This window comes from Talpa europaea, assembly GCF_964194135.1.
Source record: "Talpa europaea genome assembly, chromosome: 13".
In the NCBI taxonomy this organism is placed as follows: Eukaryota; Metazoa; Chordata; class Mammalia; order Eulipotyphla; family Talpidae; genus Talpa; species Talpa europaea.
Genome location: NC_140080.1, coordinates 48,230,813 through 48,251,391, shown reverse-complemented (window position 1 = coordinate 48,251,391; position 20,579 = coordinate 48,230,813). Strand labels below are relative to the sequence as shown.

The 20,579-nt window shown below is 34.4% G+C and overlaps 1 protein-coding gene across 3 annotated transcripts in view; it reads right to left on the bottom strand.

The window, feature by feature from the left end:
- Positions 1 to 20,579, bottom strand: part of SPIRE1 (spire type actin nucleation factor 1) — a gene marked incomplete at both ends in the record, with an annotated part of 186,405 nt that overhangs the window by 80,842 nt on the left and 84,984 nt on the right. For all 3 annotated transcript variants that reach the window (XM_084252095.1, XM_084252096.1, XM_084252097.1), the window contains 2 exons: positions 1,325 to 1,450; positions 9,240 to 9,470. In XM_084252095.1, coding sequence (XP_084108221.1) covers positions 1,325 to 1,450; positions 9,240 to 9,470 — 357 coding nt within the window. The remainder of the gene's footprint in view (positions 1 to 1,324; positions 1,451 to 9,239; positions 9,471 to 20,579) is intronic.

The window sequence follows — 20,579 nt, the reverse complement described above, 5'->3', positions numbered from 1 at the left end:
TACCCAAATGACACAGAAACAGTAATTCCAAAGGGCACCTGCACCCCTATGTTTATAGCACACTTTTTACAATAGTTAAGCTATGGAAGCAACCCAAATGCCCAAAAATAGATGACTGGATCAAGAAGATGTGGTACATACACACAATGGAATATTACTCAGCAATCAAAAAAGATAAACACATGCAGTTTGCAGCAACATGGATGGAGCTAGAAGGGATCATGCTCAGCGAAATAAGTCAGAAAGAAAAAGAAAAATACCGGATGGTCTCACTCATAGAAGGAATTTAGAAAACCTAAATAAGAGACCAGGAAAAAGACTTATCAATACAAAGTAAAAATCAAAATCAACAAGCAACTGTAAACCAGAGACACACTACGGGGCGGGGTGGAGGGAAGGGCGGGGAAAGGAAGGACTAGAGCCAAAATAAGGGGGAGGAGTGCAATTGTATGGGGAATATAACCAAAATGAAAATGCATACACTGTGCAAAGATGAAAAAAAGATGTAGAAATTATATAAAGTAAAACATTTAGATTTTTAAAAAAGAGTTAATTGAAAGATGATTTAAAACACAGTCATTTTTCTCAAGAAACATCTGGCCCAGTATTAGGACAAAATTACAAAGAGCAAATAACTACTACGGAGTTGAGAAATGCAAGAATAGCTGATGATTAAAATATAGAGGCTATGAAGGTTTGTAACACTTAGCTGAACAGGGAAATCAACACAAGAACATGGTGTTGGTGGATAAATAGGAGTTCACCGAGTAGAAAAGAGGAGAAGAGAATTCCAAGCAGGAGAACAGGATATGCAAGAATTATAAATGTACAATGATATACTGTATTCAGAAATTAAGTAAATTTGATTGGACAGCGTAAAATGCAAACAAGGTACAATGAAAAAGGCAAGTAGGTGAAATACCAAGAGGGCCTTGAGAGCAATACCAAAGAGTTTAATTTTACTTTATATGTGATGGGGAGCTAGATTAATTAGGGACTTCCAAAGTAAACTGATCACAGGTTATTACAAAGGTGACTGAAATAAGCTGAGTAATTAACATAGACAGGAAGTGAAGAATACAAAGCTATAGTTTCCTTTTGTCAATGATACTACTCAAAATGATAGATGACATTGACAAAGGTTTTAAAATGATAGGAGTGGATGGTAGAAGCCTCAAAGGGAAAAAGATTTTTGGATAAGTGCTTCTATTCTAAATGATGTTCACTGGGAAAGATGGCAATAAATATTTTAATTAATGAACAAAGTTGAAAATTAAAGTTTATCTTTTACAACGCCAATAACTATAAAAGCAGTAGTACTTACCTCCTTTGCACTCTTAATTTTAGTAAGAAATGTATGTAGCTCCATTGTTTCTGCAAACAGTGCACGACATACTGCCTGATAATGATGTGGTGCCTCTGATTCAGTTGGGAGATGAGCAGCACATAGCTACAAGAAAAGAAACAAAAATAACGGTGTTTGTTTATTATTTGGGCTTTTTGGTACCATAAAAACAGGTACATGGGCCTCCCCGGTGGCACAGCGGTTGAATGCTGGGTTGCGAAGCTGCCTGCGGCCTCTGCAGTGCTGGTTTGATCCCCGGCCTCATGGGTGAGGGTCCCAGATGGTGCGTAGACCTCTCCTGCCGCCCACTGCTCCCTCAGCAGTGTACTTCCTGCTCTGCTCTCACCTCTGGCTCTGGTGAATTCTCTCACCCTCCTGCGCTTCTGACTGTACCCAGTGCTTGTATAAATTAAAAACAAAAACAAAAGCAAAAAAAAAAAAAAAAAACAGGTACACTCAGTATATTTGTATTTTCATAGCAGACAGCAAGATAATTTTCATCATCTAAAGCTTTTAATACAACAAAGGGTCATCAGAAAAGTCTACCCAATTATATGGAAAAAGTGGTGCACTAACTTACAAAGTATTTAGCAATGCAAGTCACCTTTGTTTAAAGACACATATTGTAATGTGTGTAAATTCTATCACCACAGAGAGGGGGGAGATCCTATACTTCCAATACACAACAATGTAAACCAATGATACCTCAATTAAAAAACAAAAATAAACTATTAGCACAGACAAAAAAATGGCATAATCAAAATTATATCTCAGATATTTGTATTATCAAATCACAGTTCTTAGGCGACAGTATTAGGCTTGGATATGTTCTGATAATCTATATACAACTAATAAAATTAAAAAAAAAGTCTCTAGGAACATTCAGTTCAACCTCCTCAAACTTGGCATTCAACCAGAAGGTAGCCACACGAGTTCAACATCAGTATCTGGAAGTGTTATTTCTATTCAGGGCCTATCCATCTCAGCCAAAGCATGATGCTCATCCACATGTGCAAGGTGTTCAGGTCTATAAATCCTAGTGTCATAAAAACTTTAAAAAGAAGAGCAATCCTAGCAAAATCAAGTGAACAAAAGCATTATGGAAAGCAGCTGGTAAAGAATTTATAGTGGCTAATTCATTTTAATTTGAAAAATATAGAAATGAACCTGTCAAATACCAGCACGAACTATGGAATAAAATTATTGGTGCAATGAAGAGAATTGAAGAAATCAAACAGAAAATGCAAACTAAATTTATAATCAGTATGTTGAAGAAAAACAGAAAACTACACAAAGTTCAAGACATCAAAGAAGTCAAACAAAACATCCATTTATTGCAGGCCTCCCCCCTTAAAGGCAAAAGAAAGCAGCTCCAAAAAAAAAAAAAAAATGGTGCAGAAATTACAACACAATGTGGACATGGGAGATGTTTCTTAAAAACCTCACTGCAAGTAGATTTGAAAACCTCTTTTAGAGACTGAAAATTTCTAAATTATTGTATTAATTTATTTTTTACATAAGGTTACTCAAATGAAAGATGATTAAAATACATCTACATTGCTATCTGACAAAAATTTATGTTTAGTGATATGCAAAAATACAATTTTCTTGGCAGTAATATCCCCTTTATTGTTACAGAAAGGGATACATACGGGGCTAACAAACTATATGATAATTAGTCTCAGGTATTATCTTTTGATTTCAGTGTGTGTTTTGGTTTATAATCATCTTAGAATATAATAGCCTCATATACTAAAGCCTGGTCATGTTGGATTGTTTGACCTACTTTAATGATTCTGGTAGGCAGGTGTGAGTGTCTGGGGTGAGAGCTGAATAGTTTGTTCCTGTAATGCACTATACCCTGTAACTTCCACTTTGGAGAACACTTAATTCTAACTTGAGATTCCTAGTAGTACAACCTTTATTTCTTCAGTTTAGCAATTATTTAGAAGTTAAGGCATCCAGTGACTTCAAAAGTTTGTCCAGGATTCTTTTAAACACCACCTAATTGTTTTTGGAAAGTCAAATTTATGGGTAGAACATCTATAAATTATTTCCACATAAAACTATTTCTGAACAAACAATAACAGTTCACAAAGCTTCAAATTTCAGTTACAAAAACCTAAGTAGAATATTATCTAAATTACATAATAATTTAAATGGTTTAGATTTACTGAGTGTAAAAAATGTATTATAAGAAATTAGTAACAAAAAGAAAATAAATACACAAAGTTCATTCATCACTAAATTCAGCACCATATAATTAATTAGTCAGGGTGAATTACTAAATTTTTGTCTAAATTAGTGAGGAAATTAACATGTTCCCAGTGAGTTTCAAAGCTCTGAAGGACAGAGAATTGCAGTTACTTTCTTTGACTAATGAATAATGCTCACCCAATTAACCTATATTAACAGAGATCTTATTTCAACAACACACTCAAGCAAAACACTTTGGTTTTCCTTGAACATAATCAATTAATCTTAGGTCAAAATAATACATAAATGGAAAAAACAAACTTGTCCTGTTTCAGCTATTTCTAATACATGTGCATTTTGAAAATTAAGCAAACTCTGCACTGGACCAATCTTGTTTGGCATAGTAAAATTACTTATTTCTATTTTAATCACATTATACAGTACTATTCTTTTTTTTTAAGGTTTATTTATTTATGCATACAAAGAACTGGGGTATAGGCCAGAGACATGGTGGTGGTTAAGGGACACCAGAGACCAAGTGGGGAGCAGAACAGGCAGATCTACTGAAATACGCTGCTGAGGGGAGCAGAGGGCAAGACAGGAGAGGTCTGCTGCGCCATGTGAGTTAGCTCCCTGGCTGGGCAGGATTGAACTCCTGCTGCAGTGGCTAAGGATAGCTTGATAGTGCTGTGTCTTTAACCCCTGCTCCATCAGGGAGGCCCCATACAGTACTATTCTTAAATTTTTCCCTTGAGGAATTTTCAAAATAACACACAAATTCTGACATTATATGGCAAACCAAATTTGTCATCTTTTTATAACTAGGGCTTATTATTTGTAAACTATGTCCTTATATTTTCAGAATCATGCCAGATTTTGTTTGAAACTATGACAACACTGAAAACATAATATATAAAATCATTCATGGGCAATAACATTTAATATTGCTATATTAAAATTTTACTTATAGTAAAAATGCTGAACAATAAGAGGAAATGAGTTTCTAAACCAAATGGTTCACCATTAATACACTATTTCAATTCATCAAGGTTTCTTTTATTATTTATGCACATGTTGGGAGATGCAGAATTATAGTTTTCAATTTATTAAAACAAAACTTACTCAACTCACCTGAAACATATATAATGTTCTAATTCAATGTTACTTCAAATAAAAAAAATTCTCACATGGCTACATAATACACATAACTATAATTTTAAAGACTGTGCACTATACCATCTAGTTGACATACCACTTCTTTGTTTCCAGCTATAGAATCCAATAAATAATGCTGAATACACACCTTCATATATCTACGCAACATTTTCTTCTTTTAAAATTGTCTCCTTAGGGCCTCCCCGGTGGCACAGTGGTTGAGTGCTGGGTTGCGAAGCTGCCCGCAGCCTCTGCAGTGCCAGTTCGATCCCCAGCCGCTGGGAGAGGGTCCCACATGGTGCGCAGACCTCTCCTGTCCCCCTGCTCCCCTCAGCAGTGTACCTCGTCAGTCTGCCTGCTCTGTTCTCCCCTTTGGCTCTGGTGAATTCTCTCACCCTCCCACGCTTCTGAGTGTACCCAGTGATTATATAAATAAATAAATCTTTAAAAAAAAATCATCTCTTTAAAAAGTTTCTTTTTTAAAAAAGATCTATCTATCTATCTATCTATCTATCTATCTATCTATCTATCTATCTATCTATCTATCTATTTATTTATTTTACAAGCACTGGGTACAGTCAGAAGCGTGGAAAGATGAGAGAATTCACCAGAGCCAGAGTGGGGAACAAAACAGGCAGAATGATGAAATACACTGCTGAGGGGAGCAGCGGGCATGGCAGGAGAGGTCTGCCGCCAGGAGAGGTCTGGGACCCTCGCTGGTGGCCGGGGATCGAACTGGCGCTGCAGAGGCTGCGGGCAGCTTCGCAGCCCAGCGTTCAACCGCTGCGCCACCAGGGAAGGCCCTCTCTTTAAAAAGTTTCTAAAAGTAGTATTAATAATACAAAGGATTACTTTGGGATACTTTTACATTATTTAAAGCATAAGAATGATTTCAAACATATACAAAACAGTGAAGAGTATAATGAATTACCATTTATCCATTACCTAATTTAAGAGGTATCAAATCATGGTCAGCTCATTTTATTACATCCTTTACCCATTCAGCTTTACCCTCCAGAATTGTTTTGTAGCAAATCAGAGACGCCTGAATTTCATATGTAAATACCTCAGCATACAGCCGTAAAGATCAGAGTGCTTTAAAAAAAACTGTTCTTATATCTTAAAATATGAATAATTCCTAATATCATAACCTGTAAGAGTAAGAAATCAAATTTTCTGGACTACCTCAGGTATATATATATATACATGTTCTTACCGTTTATATCATTTAATTGGGATCCACATAACCTCCACATATCGCAGCTGGCTATTATATGTCAAATTCTTTAAAAATCCCTCCCTCTCTTATATTAACTGGTAATTATTTACTAAAGAACTTAGGTTTAGTAATTTTTTTCCCCCAGTTTCTTACAATCTGGATTCTGCTGATGAAATTGCTATGGTGTTGTTTAAAATGTTTCTATGTCCCCTGAATTTTCTATAAATTGATAAATTAGTTAGCTCTAGAGCCTTGATCAGATTGACAATTGTATTTATTTACTTTTTGGCAAGAATACCATTAGGTGGTGTTGTATATACTTTTATCAGGAGACACATAAAGCCTATTGCTCTCTTGTGATGCCAAATGGTTACTGCAATTATTTCTTTAGAGTTAAAATTATCTTTTACAATCCCTATCATTCCCTTTCTGCTTGGAAACAATTTTAAAAAGAGAAACTGGACTATAACTATATGGTTACCCTGAGGTACTGTTCATATGGAAAAAGCATGATGAATATTCTTTTACATTTATTTACCAATGTTCAAAGTAAGTTGGTTCCCTAACAATCTCCAATGGTGACCAATGAGGGTTTTATTGATTATCATGGAATTCAGAATATTTGATATGCTTAATCCATCAAAGACATTATTCTTATTGATGATCAAATTCTTTCATCTTTGACCAAAGGGAGCCTTCCCAACTTGACTTCTGAATCCCTTTAATACAATTTAGTAGTGTTGGACAATTTGTTTACTTCTGGTGTAAGATATTCTTGACAATTTTATATATTTCTTTGCAGATCTGGAACTATAGTCATTTTTATATAGAAGCCTTTTTTATATATTTCTTTGTTGGTGAATGGTATTTAGAGACCATAACTGTGTGGTATTTGTATTCATTGCCACTATATTGTTATTAATTTGTATGTTTTTTATGTGATTATGACTCCAACGTGATAAAAGTTCTGTTCTACTTGTTTTGGTTCTGGAAGGGGACTATTTTATTATACTTAATTTTATTTTACAAATACATAAAATATTTATATGGCTTCTAAATAAAATCTATGGAATCAAGACCTCAGAGATGCTTAGAATTAATAGCTGTTCTAGTTTTCCACTCAGTTTCTTTTCTCTACCTATTGCTAACTTTTTATTTTGGTTTTAGTATGGTTTATCTTTCCTCAAAAATCAAGTCAAAATAGATTTAAGAACTAGACATAAGACCAGAAACCATAAAATACATAGAAGGAAATATAGGTGAAACACTACCGTGATATGCACATCAAAGACATCTTTACAGACACATCACCCAAAGCAGTGATAGTGAAGGCAAAGATAAACAGCTGGGACTACATCAAATAAAAGAACTTCTGCACAGCAAAAGAGACAATAACAAAAACAAAGAGAAACCCCACCGACTGGGAGAACATTTTTGCACACAACACTAATGATAAAGGACTGATCACAAAAATCTGCAAAGAGCTGATGAGACTCAACACAAACAAAGAAAATAATCCAGTCAAAAAATGGGCAGAAGAGCTAAAAAGAAACTTCTCTGAAGAGGAAATGCAAATGGCCAACAGGCAAATGAAAAGATGTTCAACATCACTTGTAATCAGGGAAATGCAAATTAAAACTACCATGAGATACCATCTTACACCAGTGAGATTGGCACATATTAAAAAAACTAGCAACAACAAATGCTGGCAAAGACTTGGAGAAAAAGGAACTCTCCTGCACTGTTGGTGGGAGTGTAAACTGGTCCAACCACTATGGAGAGCTGTGTGGAGATTTCTGGACCTACTAAACATAGAGCTTCCATATGATCCAGCAATTCCACTCCTAGGTATTTACCCAAAGGACACAGAAACATCAATTCCAAACAGCACCTGCACCCCTATGTTTATAGCAGCAATATTTACAATAGCTAAGCTTTGGAACCCAAATGCCCAAAAATAGATGACTGGATCAAGAAGATGTGGTACATATACGCCATGGAATATTACTCAGCATTCAAAAAAGATAAACACATGCAATTTGCAGCAACATGGATGGCGCTGGAAGGGATCATGCTCAGCGAAATAAGCCAGAAAGAAAAAGAAAAATACCGGATGGTCTCACTCATAGCAGGAATCTAGAAAACTTAAATGAGGGACCAGGAAAATGAATAACCATAAGAAAGTGAAAATCAAAATCAACAAACAACTATGAACCAGAGATACTCTATGGATGGTAGGGGGCGGGGAGGGGAGGGACTGGGGTCAAAATAAGGGAATTGCAATTGTATGGGGAATATAAAAATAAAATTTATTAAAAAAATACAAGCAAATACATATAAAAACATATATTCTTATCCATACTTTTTCTTATATAAATATTATCATACAATATATACTTATCTATTTACATAAACAATATGTCCTGGAGATTTTTCAATCTTTTTGATAGCTATATAGTAGTATACTATTTGGCTATGTCATAGTTAATTTAACTTTTAATAGACAATATGAGATATTTCCAGTCATTTGTTATTAAAAATACTGAACATGTGTAGACTTTAAAATATCAAATTATTTTAGATGAGGGCTATGTGAATTTACACTTGCAGATATCAATTATTGAGTGAAAAAATTTACCATTGTTTCAAATTTTAAACAAAAGTAAATTTTTGCTTGAGAGGAAATAATCATATATAAAATTTGATAAATATATAAAATATATAAATATATATAATCACATAATTTTATATATATATAACTGAGTTCCAGTTCTTTCATAGCAAAATGAATACAAAAATATCTACCTAACCTACCACATAGTCTCATAAGGTTCAGAAAATAATGGATGTGAAAGCACTTTTCAGCTACAATATAATGGAGCACATTAGAATATGCTAATGTATAGGATTAAGAGACTATTCATTTAGTACATATTGTAATAGACGTAGAAATTTTTGTAGGTCAAATGTGGTTAGGAAGACAACCAAGAAACAAGAGATAAGGATATGATATTCTCCAATAAAATTCCTAAGGATGGAGTTGGTAAGCTCACAATTAAACCTGTCCTTTCAAAAGCATTTTTAACAATTTTTCATATTATGATTGCAATAAGATAGGTAGGAGGGCAGTTTTTTTGAGAAAGTTATGATTTAATTATAAAGGTCATGTTGAGGCTGTGATCAAATAGAATCAGTGTATTACAGTTCCTTATTCATTTAATTTATAGCTGACTATCATCAAATGTTGAATCATTGTTTAATGTTTTCTTTAAATTAAAAAACAATTCTAAGAAGAAAAGAATATTATGTAAATCGCTGCTTTACCTTCATGACATCTCTATAGGACCTGATAGTTGAGATTGTTCTTTTTTCTTCTTCCCCTTCCAAGCCTTCATCTGCAGCTTCATAGCCTTCATCATTGCTACCATCAGCCTCCACTGTGTTGGCCATCTGATCAATAAGCTGCTCCAGGGGAGGGCTTAATTCCCTTTCTTCATTCTCTTTCAAACCATAGTCCAATGCTTTATAAATAATAATTCCCAAAGATTCAATAACCTAGAAACATTAAAGAAGGTGATTTAATGAAAAGCACTCAGTTTAACAGAACAAACTATAAGGCATCAAATAATTAGTATGTTATATAATCTACAGCTCATCTATTCTATTCTGACATCTATTCCATTTGACATGTGACAAATAAGATTTGAGGAGATATTTACAGCATTACATTTTATTGAGGTAATGTTGGTTTACAACACCATATTTTACACCTACTCAAATGTATGTTATACCACACCATAGCACACTCACCACCAACACACCTGTAATCTATTGGATTCCCTAACCCCTCTGCTCCCCATCCCACCACCCCTTCCTCTAGTAGTCTCAATTCTACACAGTCAGATTTCTAGGCTTTGTTTTGGTTTAGATTTGTCTGCTCTTTATGACCCACATAAGAGTTAATCATCAGTATTTGTCTTTCTCCTTCTCATTTATTTCACTTAGTATTAATCCCCCTAGTTTGATCTACAATGTCACAAGTAGCCAAGAGTTTGTTTTTTAAAGCTAACTAGTATTCCATTGTGTATATAATACCACATCTTTATCCACTCACCAGCCATCATTGAACATTTAGGTTGTTTCAATATCCTAGCTATTTTAAATAGTGCTACAATGAACATAAGAGAGCATATATCCCTTTAAATCATCATTTTTGCATTCTTAGGGTAGATACCTACGAATGGAATTGGTGGGTCTACTTTTAATACTTTGAGAAACCTTCACACTGTTTTATATAAGGGTTGCAGATCTGCTTTATGTACAATAACTGGTTCTATCAAATAATTACACCAAGGCATCCTATTGGTTATCTTCCCCAAAACACATTTAGATAAAATATTTGTACATATCAAAACATGAAACTTCATTTTGACTTCTGTTTTCTGGCCAGACACACTATTCATATTGTACATCAACTGAGTGAAGGCGATAAAAAGGGGGCTGAAAGAAACTATTACTGGGAAGAGTGAACTGTGTATTTTGTTTCGTCAGAATCACAAAGGAAACAGTAAATGTTGTACCTATCTCATAACTCTTTTAGTGCAATGTGAGAGGTTTCTGAACATCAGTGGTGACTGCATGTAAATGGGTAAACAGTCATGTGACCTGTGAAGAGCTTCATGACAGTGTCCTTTCTTCTGTGCCTCTCCTTTCTTGGGTTCTTGCTTGTTTTCAGTCAGGGTTGAACTTCATTGCATCTTCAGCCAGCATGGAGCAGTGCAGTTTCACAGGAGAAAGGCACAGTTCCTTATTGATATTAGTGTTTCTGAGGCTCAAGGCTTTCTTCACTGTCTTTCCTCTCACCCATTTGGTGCCTAATGAGTTTAGGCACAGCCTAGTATTTTAAACCTGGCATCTACAATCGTCTCCTTTTCATCTACTTGAATGTGTAATTCTTAAATCATCATATCACTATATGTTAGCGTCCCCACCAATCCAGTTCTGACATTTTTTAGATGTCTTGTCTAGGAAACCCATATTTCTAGGATTTTCATAATGATCAGTAACCTCCTTATGAGCTGGGCCCAGAGCAGCAGGGCTGACGCTGTCTCCCTCACATGGCTGATTCAGCTCCAATATCTTGTGGGCTTGCATCTGTGCATGCCAATGTGAGATCCTAAATTTAGGTTTACTTTTAAAGCTAAAAAAATTTAATCTAAAAATAAAATTTTATATCACCTAAAAATATTAAAATAAGTGTCCTAAAATATTTTATTATTTACTTACAAATCTTCCACCAGAAAGAAATAAAATTACAAAAGTTCTTACTTACAATTAAAAATTAAAATTTAATGGTTAAAAATCATAACTGAAATATAAAATTAAAATTAATAATGAGAGCTATAAAATCAAATAGTCAACAAAACATAAAAACATTTTATTAATGACTTAATCTCAAATTAAAACATTAATTTTAAAGGAAATAAATAACCCAATCAAGAAATGGGCAGAAGAACTAAATAAGCACTTCCCCAAAGAACATATACAGATGGTCCACAGGAAAAAATACTCATCATTACTCATCAGGGAAATGCAAATCAAAGCCACAATGAGATAACATCTCACCATTGCAGGGACTACATGAAAAAATAAAATCCAGAAACAAGTGTTGGCAATGATGTGGAGAAAAAATTTTAATATTTTGAGAAAACTGTATAGAGGTTTCTCAAAATACTAAAAATGGATCTACATAAGATCCAAAATCTACTGCTAGTTATCTATGCAAAGAATGTAAAAATACTAATTTGAAGGGACATACGCATTCCTATATTCACTGCAGCAGTGTTTAAAATAGCCAAATTATGGAAATAAGCTCAGTGCCCTATATCAGTTGAATGGGATTAGAAGATGTATATACACACAATGAAATGATTTGCTGCTATAAAAAAAGATGAACTCTTGTCATTCTGACAATATGGATGGAACTGGAGGGAAATACACTAAATGGAGTAAGTCAGAAGGAGAAAGACAAATACAGGATGATTTTTTCATTTGTAGAGTAAAGAAAAACAAAAGAAAGGAACCGAGAAAACAAAAACAAATCCCTGACTGCAGAATTGAGGGTGCTGAGGGTGGGAGTTCAAAAATGAGGGTCAAAAGAAAGGGTGAAGGGGGCCCATCAGCCTGCAGGACTATGGGTGCTTTGATTGTGGAGGTGGTGCTGTAACATACATCTGATGATGTGAGAAACTATCCCCCTAAATCATATACAGTATTTTAAACAAATGTTACCTCTATAAAGCATAATGATAAAAAAACGCAATCTAAAATTCAACTCAATACCCAAATACTTAAACTCAATAAAAAATTCCAACAAAAAATTTCATTCCATATAATCATTTTTATTCTTACTAAACTTATACAAATCATCCAAATTAAAAATAAACATAATTTATAAATTAAATTTATAATTATTTAATAAAATATATATCAAATTTTTTTTGTAAACATCAAATTCTAGTTTTTAGTCATTTCAATTTTTTTCTTTTTTACCTATAAACTAAACCCTAAATTTTTCTAATATCTATGATTTTCCAAACTAAGTTTCCAATTTTTCCTAATCTTAACATAAAATCTAAAACTTTCTTTTCTAAAACCGCACAAACTAAAATTAAAAATCTTCACATCAGCTTTAAAATTTTGCTATATCAACCATAAATAATTCTCATAGTATTTTCTAAATTGCTAACATCAGAAACACTATAAGAACCTTCCCCCCAAATCTATCATCAAAAGTACTTCAAGTCTCATATCAAAAAATCTTTTCCACTAACAGCAGTCAAAACTCCCAACTAAATTTTTGGCTTACTTCAACCTTTAATCTTTGTATTTCTTTTATTTCCATGAAAATACTTCCTATTAAACAAATACTTCCTATTTAAACAATTTAACCTTAATTTTAAATCCACCTATAAAACTACTTCCCAAAATTAAACACAACTATTTAAACTAATCTATTCTCAAAAGTAAAATATTCTATAAAATAAGCAATCTCACTGACTCCTTATAAATACTCACACTCAAATTCACCTTTATATAACTTACTTAAATTCAAACTACAACTATTAATACATCTTTTAATCCTAAGGTTAAGCGTCTGGTTAATATATGGTATTATCTTAATTTATTTTAATAATCCCTTCAAATTCACATAATTACTCAACATGTATTTTCAACCCAGGACACATAAATATTTACAATTAAATGCAAAATAGTTCTACCCCTGAAATTGTAACTTAAGCCCCCCTTCAACCTAAAATAGCCAAAATGTAACATTACCACATAAAAATTCCTCAATTTGTATATTCCTCAAAAAAAAATATACAAAGAGCCTCCTTGGTGGCGTAGGGGTTAGTTTCAGGGCTATTATCACCACTATGGCCTAAGTTCAATCCCCAACCAGGGTGCTAACTCACATATGGCTAGCAGACCTCTCCTGTCTCACCCACTGCTCCCCTCAGTAGTGCATTTTCAGTGGATCCACCTGTACTGCTCTCATATTGTCTCTGATGAATCCTCTCCCCTCCCCCACACCTCTGACCCACACCCCAGTTTTTCTATGTATAAATAATCTTAAAATACACACACACACACACAACTTAGGGAATTAAGTTGGTTTCAGACTCTAAAAGCACAAAGAGAGGAAAAAATTATCTAAGCTTTTTTCTGAGACTTGCTTTTGTAGACACGGCAGAGTCTGGAGGCTTACCAACTAACCTGAGCCAAGCTTCAAGGTCAGTTGAAGTTGGGAGACAGAAACGTAAACTAGGGCTGCGTAGAGGTGAGAGGCTCACAACAAAAATTCGAAGCCTCAACTACTGTAAAAAGCCTCTTCATATTTCTTCACATATAAACTTTCCTGTAAGTAAGCAATAAACTTAAACCAAATCCATATTTCTTTGCCTCTAATCCACTCTTTAACCAATAAAACTTAACTCCTTTGTTCTCAATTCTGGTCCCCCAAACCTATATAATCTAATTCCTTTTTTTAATAATATTTTTAAAAAAATTTACCTCCTGTTTCCTTGCCAATCAATTCATTATAAAACTAAGTATTTCCTCTCAAAATCCCTGATGTCATAAACTAAATATGCACAAATAACAAGCCCATTTACATTGTAGCAATACAACCCACCAATTTCACCTTTATTTACCAAAGAGAAATGCATATATGTCACTAAAAAGACACATATATCACTCCACCTTTATTTCCAACAGCCAATAACTAGAAACCATCCAATTGTTAATAAAGATTAATGGATGAATAAATTGTAATATATTCACATAATGGACTACTATCCAGCAATAAAAAGTAACTATTACTATTCTACACAACACAGATGAATCTCAGACATTCTGCTAAGAAAACAGTGAACACAAAAATGCATTCTATATGATTACATTTATATGCAGCTGGTGGTGTGGGGCGGAAGGACTAAGCACAGAGGGGACTTCTGGGGGATAATGAAATAATTATGGTGATGCTTACACGGTGTACAAATTTGTTAAAACTCATCAAACTGTACATTTAAAATACATTTTGGGGTCTCCCCTGGTGGCGCAGCGGTTGAGCGCTGGGCTGCGAAGCTGCCCGCAGCCTCTGCAGTGCCAGTTCAATCCCTGGCTGCCGGCGAGGGTCCCACATGGTGCGACAGACCTCTCCTGCTGCACCCGCTGCTCCCCTCAGCAGTGCACTTCCTCAATCTGCCTGTTCTGCTCCCTGCTCTGACTCTGGTGAATTCTTTCATCCTCCTGCGCTTCTGACTGTACCCAGTGTTTGTATAAATAAATAAATCTTAAAAAAATAAATAAAAATAAATAAAATACATTTTGTTAAATCTAAGTTACAATTCAAAGTTCATTTCTTAAAAAGACCTGAATAAAGTATGTCCACTGTGAGACAGGATCTGCCCCATTATCTGATGTGGGCCTTGGGCCAGTCACTTGGACTCCATGGATCTAAGCCACTTCAAGAGTAAATGAAGAAAGCCACTAAGTCCTTGCCAACCCTGACATCTACAAGAGTGAGAAAATCACAGGATTGGAATACCAAAAGAAAATACACAGACAATATATATGCGGAGTTTATTTGCAGAGATGTAATTGTTGAAGAATCAGACAGGATAACTGAATTTTAGAAATATATACATATAGGCCCTCTATTAAATTACACTTTAACAGGAGTAAAGAAAAATTACAGCAACAAACATGTTTTTGAAAACCCTATCATAATAGAAACCTGCCTGGCCTGCTTTGTAGAATATTTAATTTTGGAACAGATTCACACCTAAATAGCCAAACCAACGAAACAAAAAACAAAAAACTCTCTTCAAAGACTTAGAAGAGAAAAAAAACACAAACACATCAAAGACAATAAAACAAGACAGGAATTTTCCACTCTTGAGAGGAAAAAATTTATTCATGCGCATGCACAAACATACAATAACTAACAATAAAGGTCATTTTTAAGTGACTAGGGTTATACATACAATAAAATTGTTCAGAATTTTAAAAATGAAACCCTAACATATGCTACAACCGGATGGACTTTAAAAATGCTGTGCAAAGTAAAATAAGCCAGACACAAAAGTACAAATATTATGATTCCAACTATATGAAATATGTACAATAGAGAAATTCAGAGAGACAGAAAGATTACAGATAAGCTTGAAGTTGGGGGTGGGGAGGAGTCATTGCTTACAGAGTACAGTTTCTATTTGGAATGATGAAAAAGTTTTGGAAATAGACTAGTGTTGACAGTTGCATGACACTATGAATGCAATTCATGCCACTGAATTGGCAAAAAATTATTAGAGCTATTTATTTTATTAGTAAGTGCCATCATTCAGCAACATTAAAAAAAGCCTGATATGGCTGAAACTACAGAGGTTATTTCCTAAATGAAACAAATGAATCAGGCTTTAAGTCTCAGCGCTATCACCACTATGGCCTAAGTTTGATCCTCAGACAGGGAGCTAACCCACATGATGCAGCAGACCTCTCCTGTCTTGCCCGCTGCTCCCCTTCGCGTGTATTTCAGTAAATCTGACTGTTCTCCTCACTCTGTCTCTGGTGAATCCTCTCACCCTCTACACCTCCGGCCTACAACCCAGTTCTTCCAGGCAAAAATAAAAAAAAAAAGAACTAACTTCTCTCTCTACTTTTACATCAGAATTAGAACTGCTTTCTAACCATCATTCTACTTCATACTACTATTCTATTTAGAGTCTGGAGCACAGGCTCCAGTTTGCTTGAATCATCAAGCTTTTGAAACTGCCTGTCACAAATATTTGATACAGTTGACCACATGCTATCATTTTGAAAAATTTCTTCTCTGGATTTCATATTCTTCTAAATTTCTTCCTATCAAGATTGATGGCCTTGATAAGAGAAGCTCTGATAGAATGTATATCTGCGGAAACATGAGAAGAGGAAGTGGAGGCGAGTAGTACAGGATATAAACAGCTCTTTTTATTGCTGAAAAATAATATTCTTGAGTAGGTATATGGTTCAGATGCAGGCAGGTGGATTGGGTGGTAGAAGAATGCAAAAATGCTCTCCAGGATGCTTCCACTTCTTTAGTAATTAAGAACATAGTAACGATTATGATTGAAATATAGACAAAATATAGACAAAGGTTTGAAAGTTTCCCAGCCATCAAGAAATACCGTATCGGGCCTCCCCGGTGGCGCAGCGGTTGAGCGCTGGGTTGCTAAGCTGCCCGCGGCCTCTGCGACGCAGGTTCGATCCCCGGCTGCTCCCCGGCCACCAGAGGAGGGTCCCACATGGTGCGCAGACCTCTCCTGCCGCCCTCAGCACAAATATTTGATATTTGTGTACTTCGGTCCTTCTGCCTGCTCTGCTCTCCACTCTGCCTCTGGTGAATTCTCACCCTCCCGCGCTTCTGACTGTACCCAGTGCATGTATAAACAAACAAACAAACAAACAAATAAATAAATAAAACATGCCTCTATTAAAAAAAAAAAAAAAGAAATACCGTATCTTTAAAGGCCCACATTTTATAAGGGACCAGGAAAAAAATAATTATAATAAATTAAAAAACAAAATTAACAGGCAACTATTAATCAGAGACACTCATGCAAGGGGGAGAGGGAGGGAGAGGGATCAAAACAGGAGAGGGAATGTGTTCTTTACACAAGGGACTATGGTGATGGTGCACAGGTGAATTGGTGATGGGAATTTTGCGGAGACTACACCTGAAAGGAGAACGCATGCACTGTAAAATACATTGTAAAATATATATAAAGTAAAATTAAATTATAAAAAAATCTCAGAGAATAAGAACTGTGAATCTCCAGTGAAAAATAAAGCCCACATTTTATTATGTTCCTCTCTTGCATTTAAAATTCTTCACTACGGTTTAAAAAATTGTGTATGCTACCTTAAAGAATTTTCCCTTAAGTATCAGTCACATGTAGAAATGCTTTCTTCAGCCACAGAGCAAATGGTAGAGTTAGACCTGTTAATAGGATATGCACACAATTCCAACTGCTCCCTAAAGACCCTAAAGTAGTAGACCAGAGTGACTGGCGACTGTCATATTAAAGAAGCTACAGTGAATTATCTATCATAAGTGTAGTGACTGTGAGATGTAATTTTATTTCCATTTACCCACAAACTCACTCTTAATTAGAAAGACTGGTCAGCAAGCAATGAGAACAGTGTTAAGTGACACAACCAGAAATACATCACATATGAGATGCTGTAAATACTTGTCAATACCAAAAACAAACAAAAAATAGGTTATACAAGTAAAATCAATAATAATATTACTCTTATTAATAAAATTAAAAGCTACCCATTCTAAGCATAATTTTAATGATAAAATAAGGTTAATTCATGCTTATTTTCCAGTAACACATAGTAAATCACTTCATTTATTCAACATATTACCTAGGATCTAAAGGTCTAGAAAACAAATTAAACTGTTACTTCTTCAATAAAATTCAATAAAAATCAAACATTTATTTTTCCTTGTATTATGACAATTTCAACAGCTTTAATTACAGTGTCTCATGCCTCTAGGTCGTTACATACACTGCATAGGCCTCTCTACAACCTAACAAACACATAATGTCCTTCTTTTACTTGTAGTCAAACATGCTATTTGAGAAATCAACCCATAAAAAGGTAGACAAAAAGGAGCTTTCTCTGAAATCTATCTCCTTCAGAATTAGTAGATTGTTTCCCAAAACATTACTTACCCAAAAGAAAAACAATCCCATTACTTGGTATCAATTAAATATTAAATATGTCACTCGTTAAGTATTATAAACTCCAGTTCACTTAATTCCAAAAAATGACAAGGAAATGGATCCAGGAAAGTTAGGTAACTTGTTCAAGACCAGAGCAGGAAGTTGAATTTAACTCTACTTCTAAAGCATGTGAATTCTACTCTACTCTATGGCTTTTTACAAAGTTGCTTCTAATATAGTGATTATGAAAGCTGCCTGGACATCTGTTACTCATAAAGCTATGCAGTTGAAACACGTGGTGAAACAAGAAAGAACTGAAATCTAAGCACCACATTAAGAACTATAAATTTAACTAAACATAAGGACTATAAATTTAATTAAACTTAAAAGATACAGGTGGGTAATGGCTATCACACTGTATAATGTGCTTCTAGATAAAGGAAAATTAATGCCTCTGGTGAGTATATGGACAGGTTCCTGAGATAACAGAATGAGTGGAGCATAATTACAAAAAAAGACAAAGCTTGAAAATTGGGAACTAACTGTAAAGTGCAGAGACCTAAAGGGTAATAAAGACAGGTGCCTAAAAGACACTAACACCTAAAAATTTAACTGTCTCATGTACAGAACGCAACAAATGGAACAAATATTGTAACAGTCACTTTATGTAGTTTACATGAAAGTAAACTACGTGTACGCTACTGTAATTTTTATTATCAGAATAAACCTGGAAAATACACAGATCAAGGAAAATGGGGACTTTTCTAAGGGGAATCTTATTTCCAGATAATTAAATTAATCCTCAAGGGTAGAGACTGTGGATGTTGTTTGTTTTCTTCGTAGTTCTACAAAGAGGTCTTTGCGAGGTGTACAATTTTGAGACTTAAAAACTGCCAAGTTACTTATTTCAGAATACAATTTCCTTGTTATTATATGTAATAAATTCATTTATTATATGAATGTAAATTCATTATATGTAATTTCTTCATTATATCTTTCTACTCGCCTATTCAATCTTTCAACAGATATTTACCACATGCCGAATAAACACCAGGCATTTCACAAGTTCTACACCTCTCTAAAAAGGTCCTCTTGCTCTTTCTTCTTTCCGTTCTTCCTTTGTTCACATTTCATGTACCAGATATTCTTTTCTTTTTTAATTTCACCAAGCACAAGATTTTAACCTGCCTTTCACTAACATACACTTTTCCTTCTTTTATTCCCCTACCACCTGTCCCTTTAGCCCTTTAGCCCTTTCCCTTTCCTCAACTTTAGAAGCATTGCTTTGGTTATCCATGTCCACTAGCTGTAATTATTTTGTTTTATCAAGTTCATCTGCTTTGATTCATTATTTTACTCACATATGTGAAATCATCCAATATTTGTCTTTAACTTTTTGACTTGCTTTGCTTCATGTTATTCCCTCAAGCTGCTTCCATTTTGCTGTGTATTGTAACATTTCATCTTCCTTTACAGCTGAATAGTATTCCATTGTGTGAATATACCATATGTTCTTTATCCAACCCTCTATCAGTGGGCCCTTAGGTTATTTCCAAATCCTAATTATTGTAATAATGCTGAAATAAACATCACAGAGCATATACTTTTTTGAGCTGATGATTTCATATTTTTTGGATAAACAAAAGTGTGATTGCTAGACCATATGGTTTATCCACTTTAATTTTTAAAGATTGATTCAAATTATTTTCCAAAATAGTTGCACCAGTTTACATTCCCAACAACAATGTTATTAGGGTTCCTCTTTTACCACATCCTCTCTAGCACTTGTTATTGGAGATCTTTGATGTGTGACTATCTTCTCCTATTTAGTAGTATGTCTTCCAATCTCTGAATATTTTCTTTCACTGTGTAAAAAGCTTTTTAATTTGAGGTTATACCAGCTGTTTATTTTTCTTTTTATTTCCCTTGTTGTATGTGTCAAGTCCCTAAAGACATCTCTATCACCGATGTCATGAAATGTATCATCAGTGCTTTCTTCTATGTATTTTATTGTTGCAGGTCTTATATCTAAGTGTATAATCCATTTTGAAATATTACTGTGCATGGAGTTAGAGTGCTTCAACTTCATTTTTTTACATATGTCCATCCACTATTACCAACACCATTTGTTAAAAAGACTGTCCTTTCTCCATTATTTGGTCACAGCTTCTCCGTTATAAATTAGGTATTGTTACCTGTGTGAAATTATTTCTGGACTTCCAATTCTCTTTCATTGATCTGTGTTTATTTTTATTAAAATAGCATATTGTTTTAATGACTGTTACTTAACAATATAGTTTAAAATCAATGCTTCCATTCTTGTTTCTCAAGATTGCTTTACCTACTTGGGGTCTTTTATGTTTTTCCACTTTACTTTAGCACTTTTTGT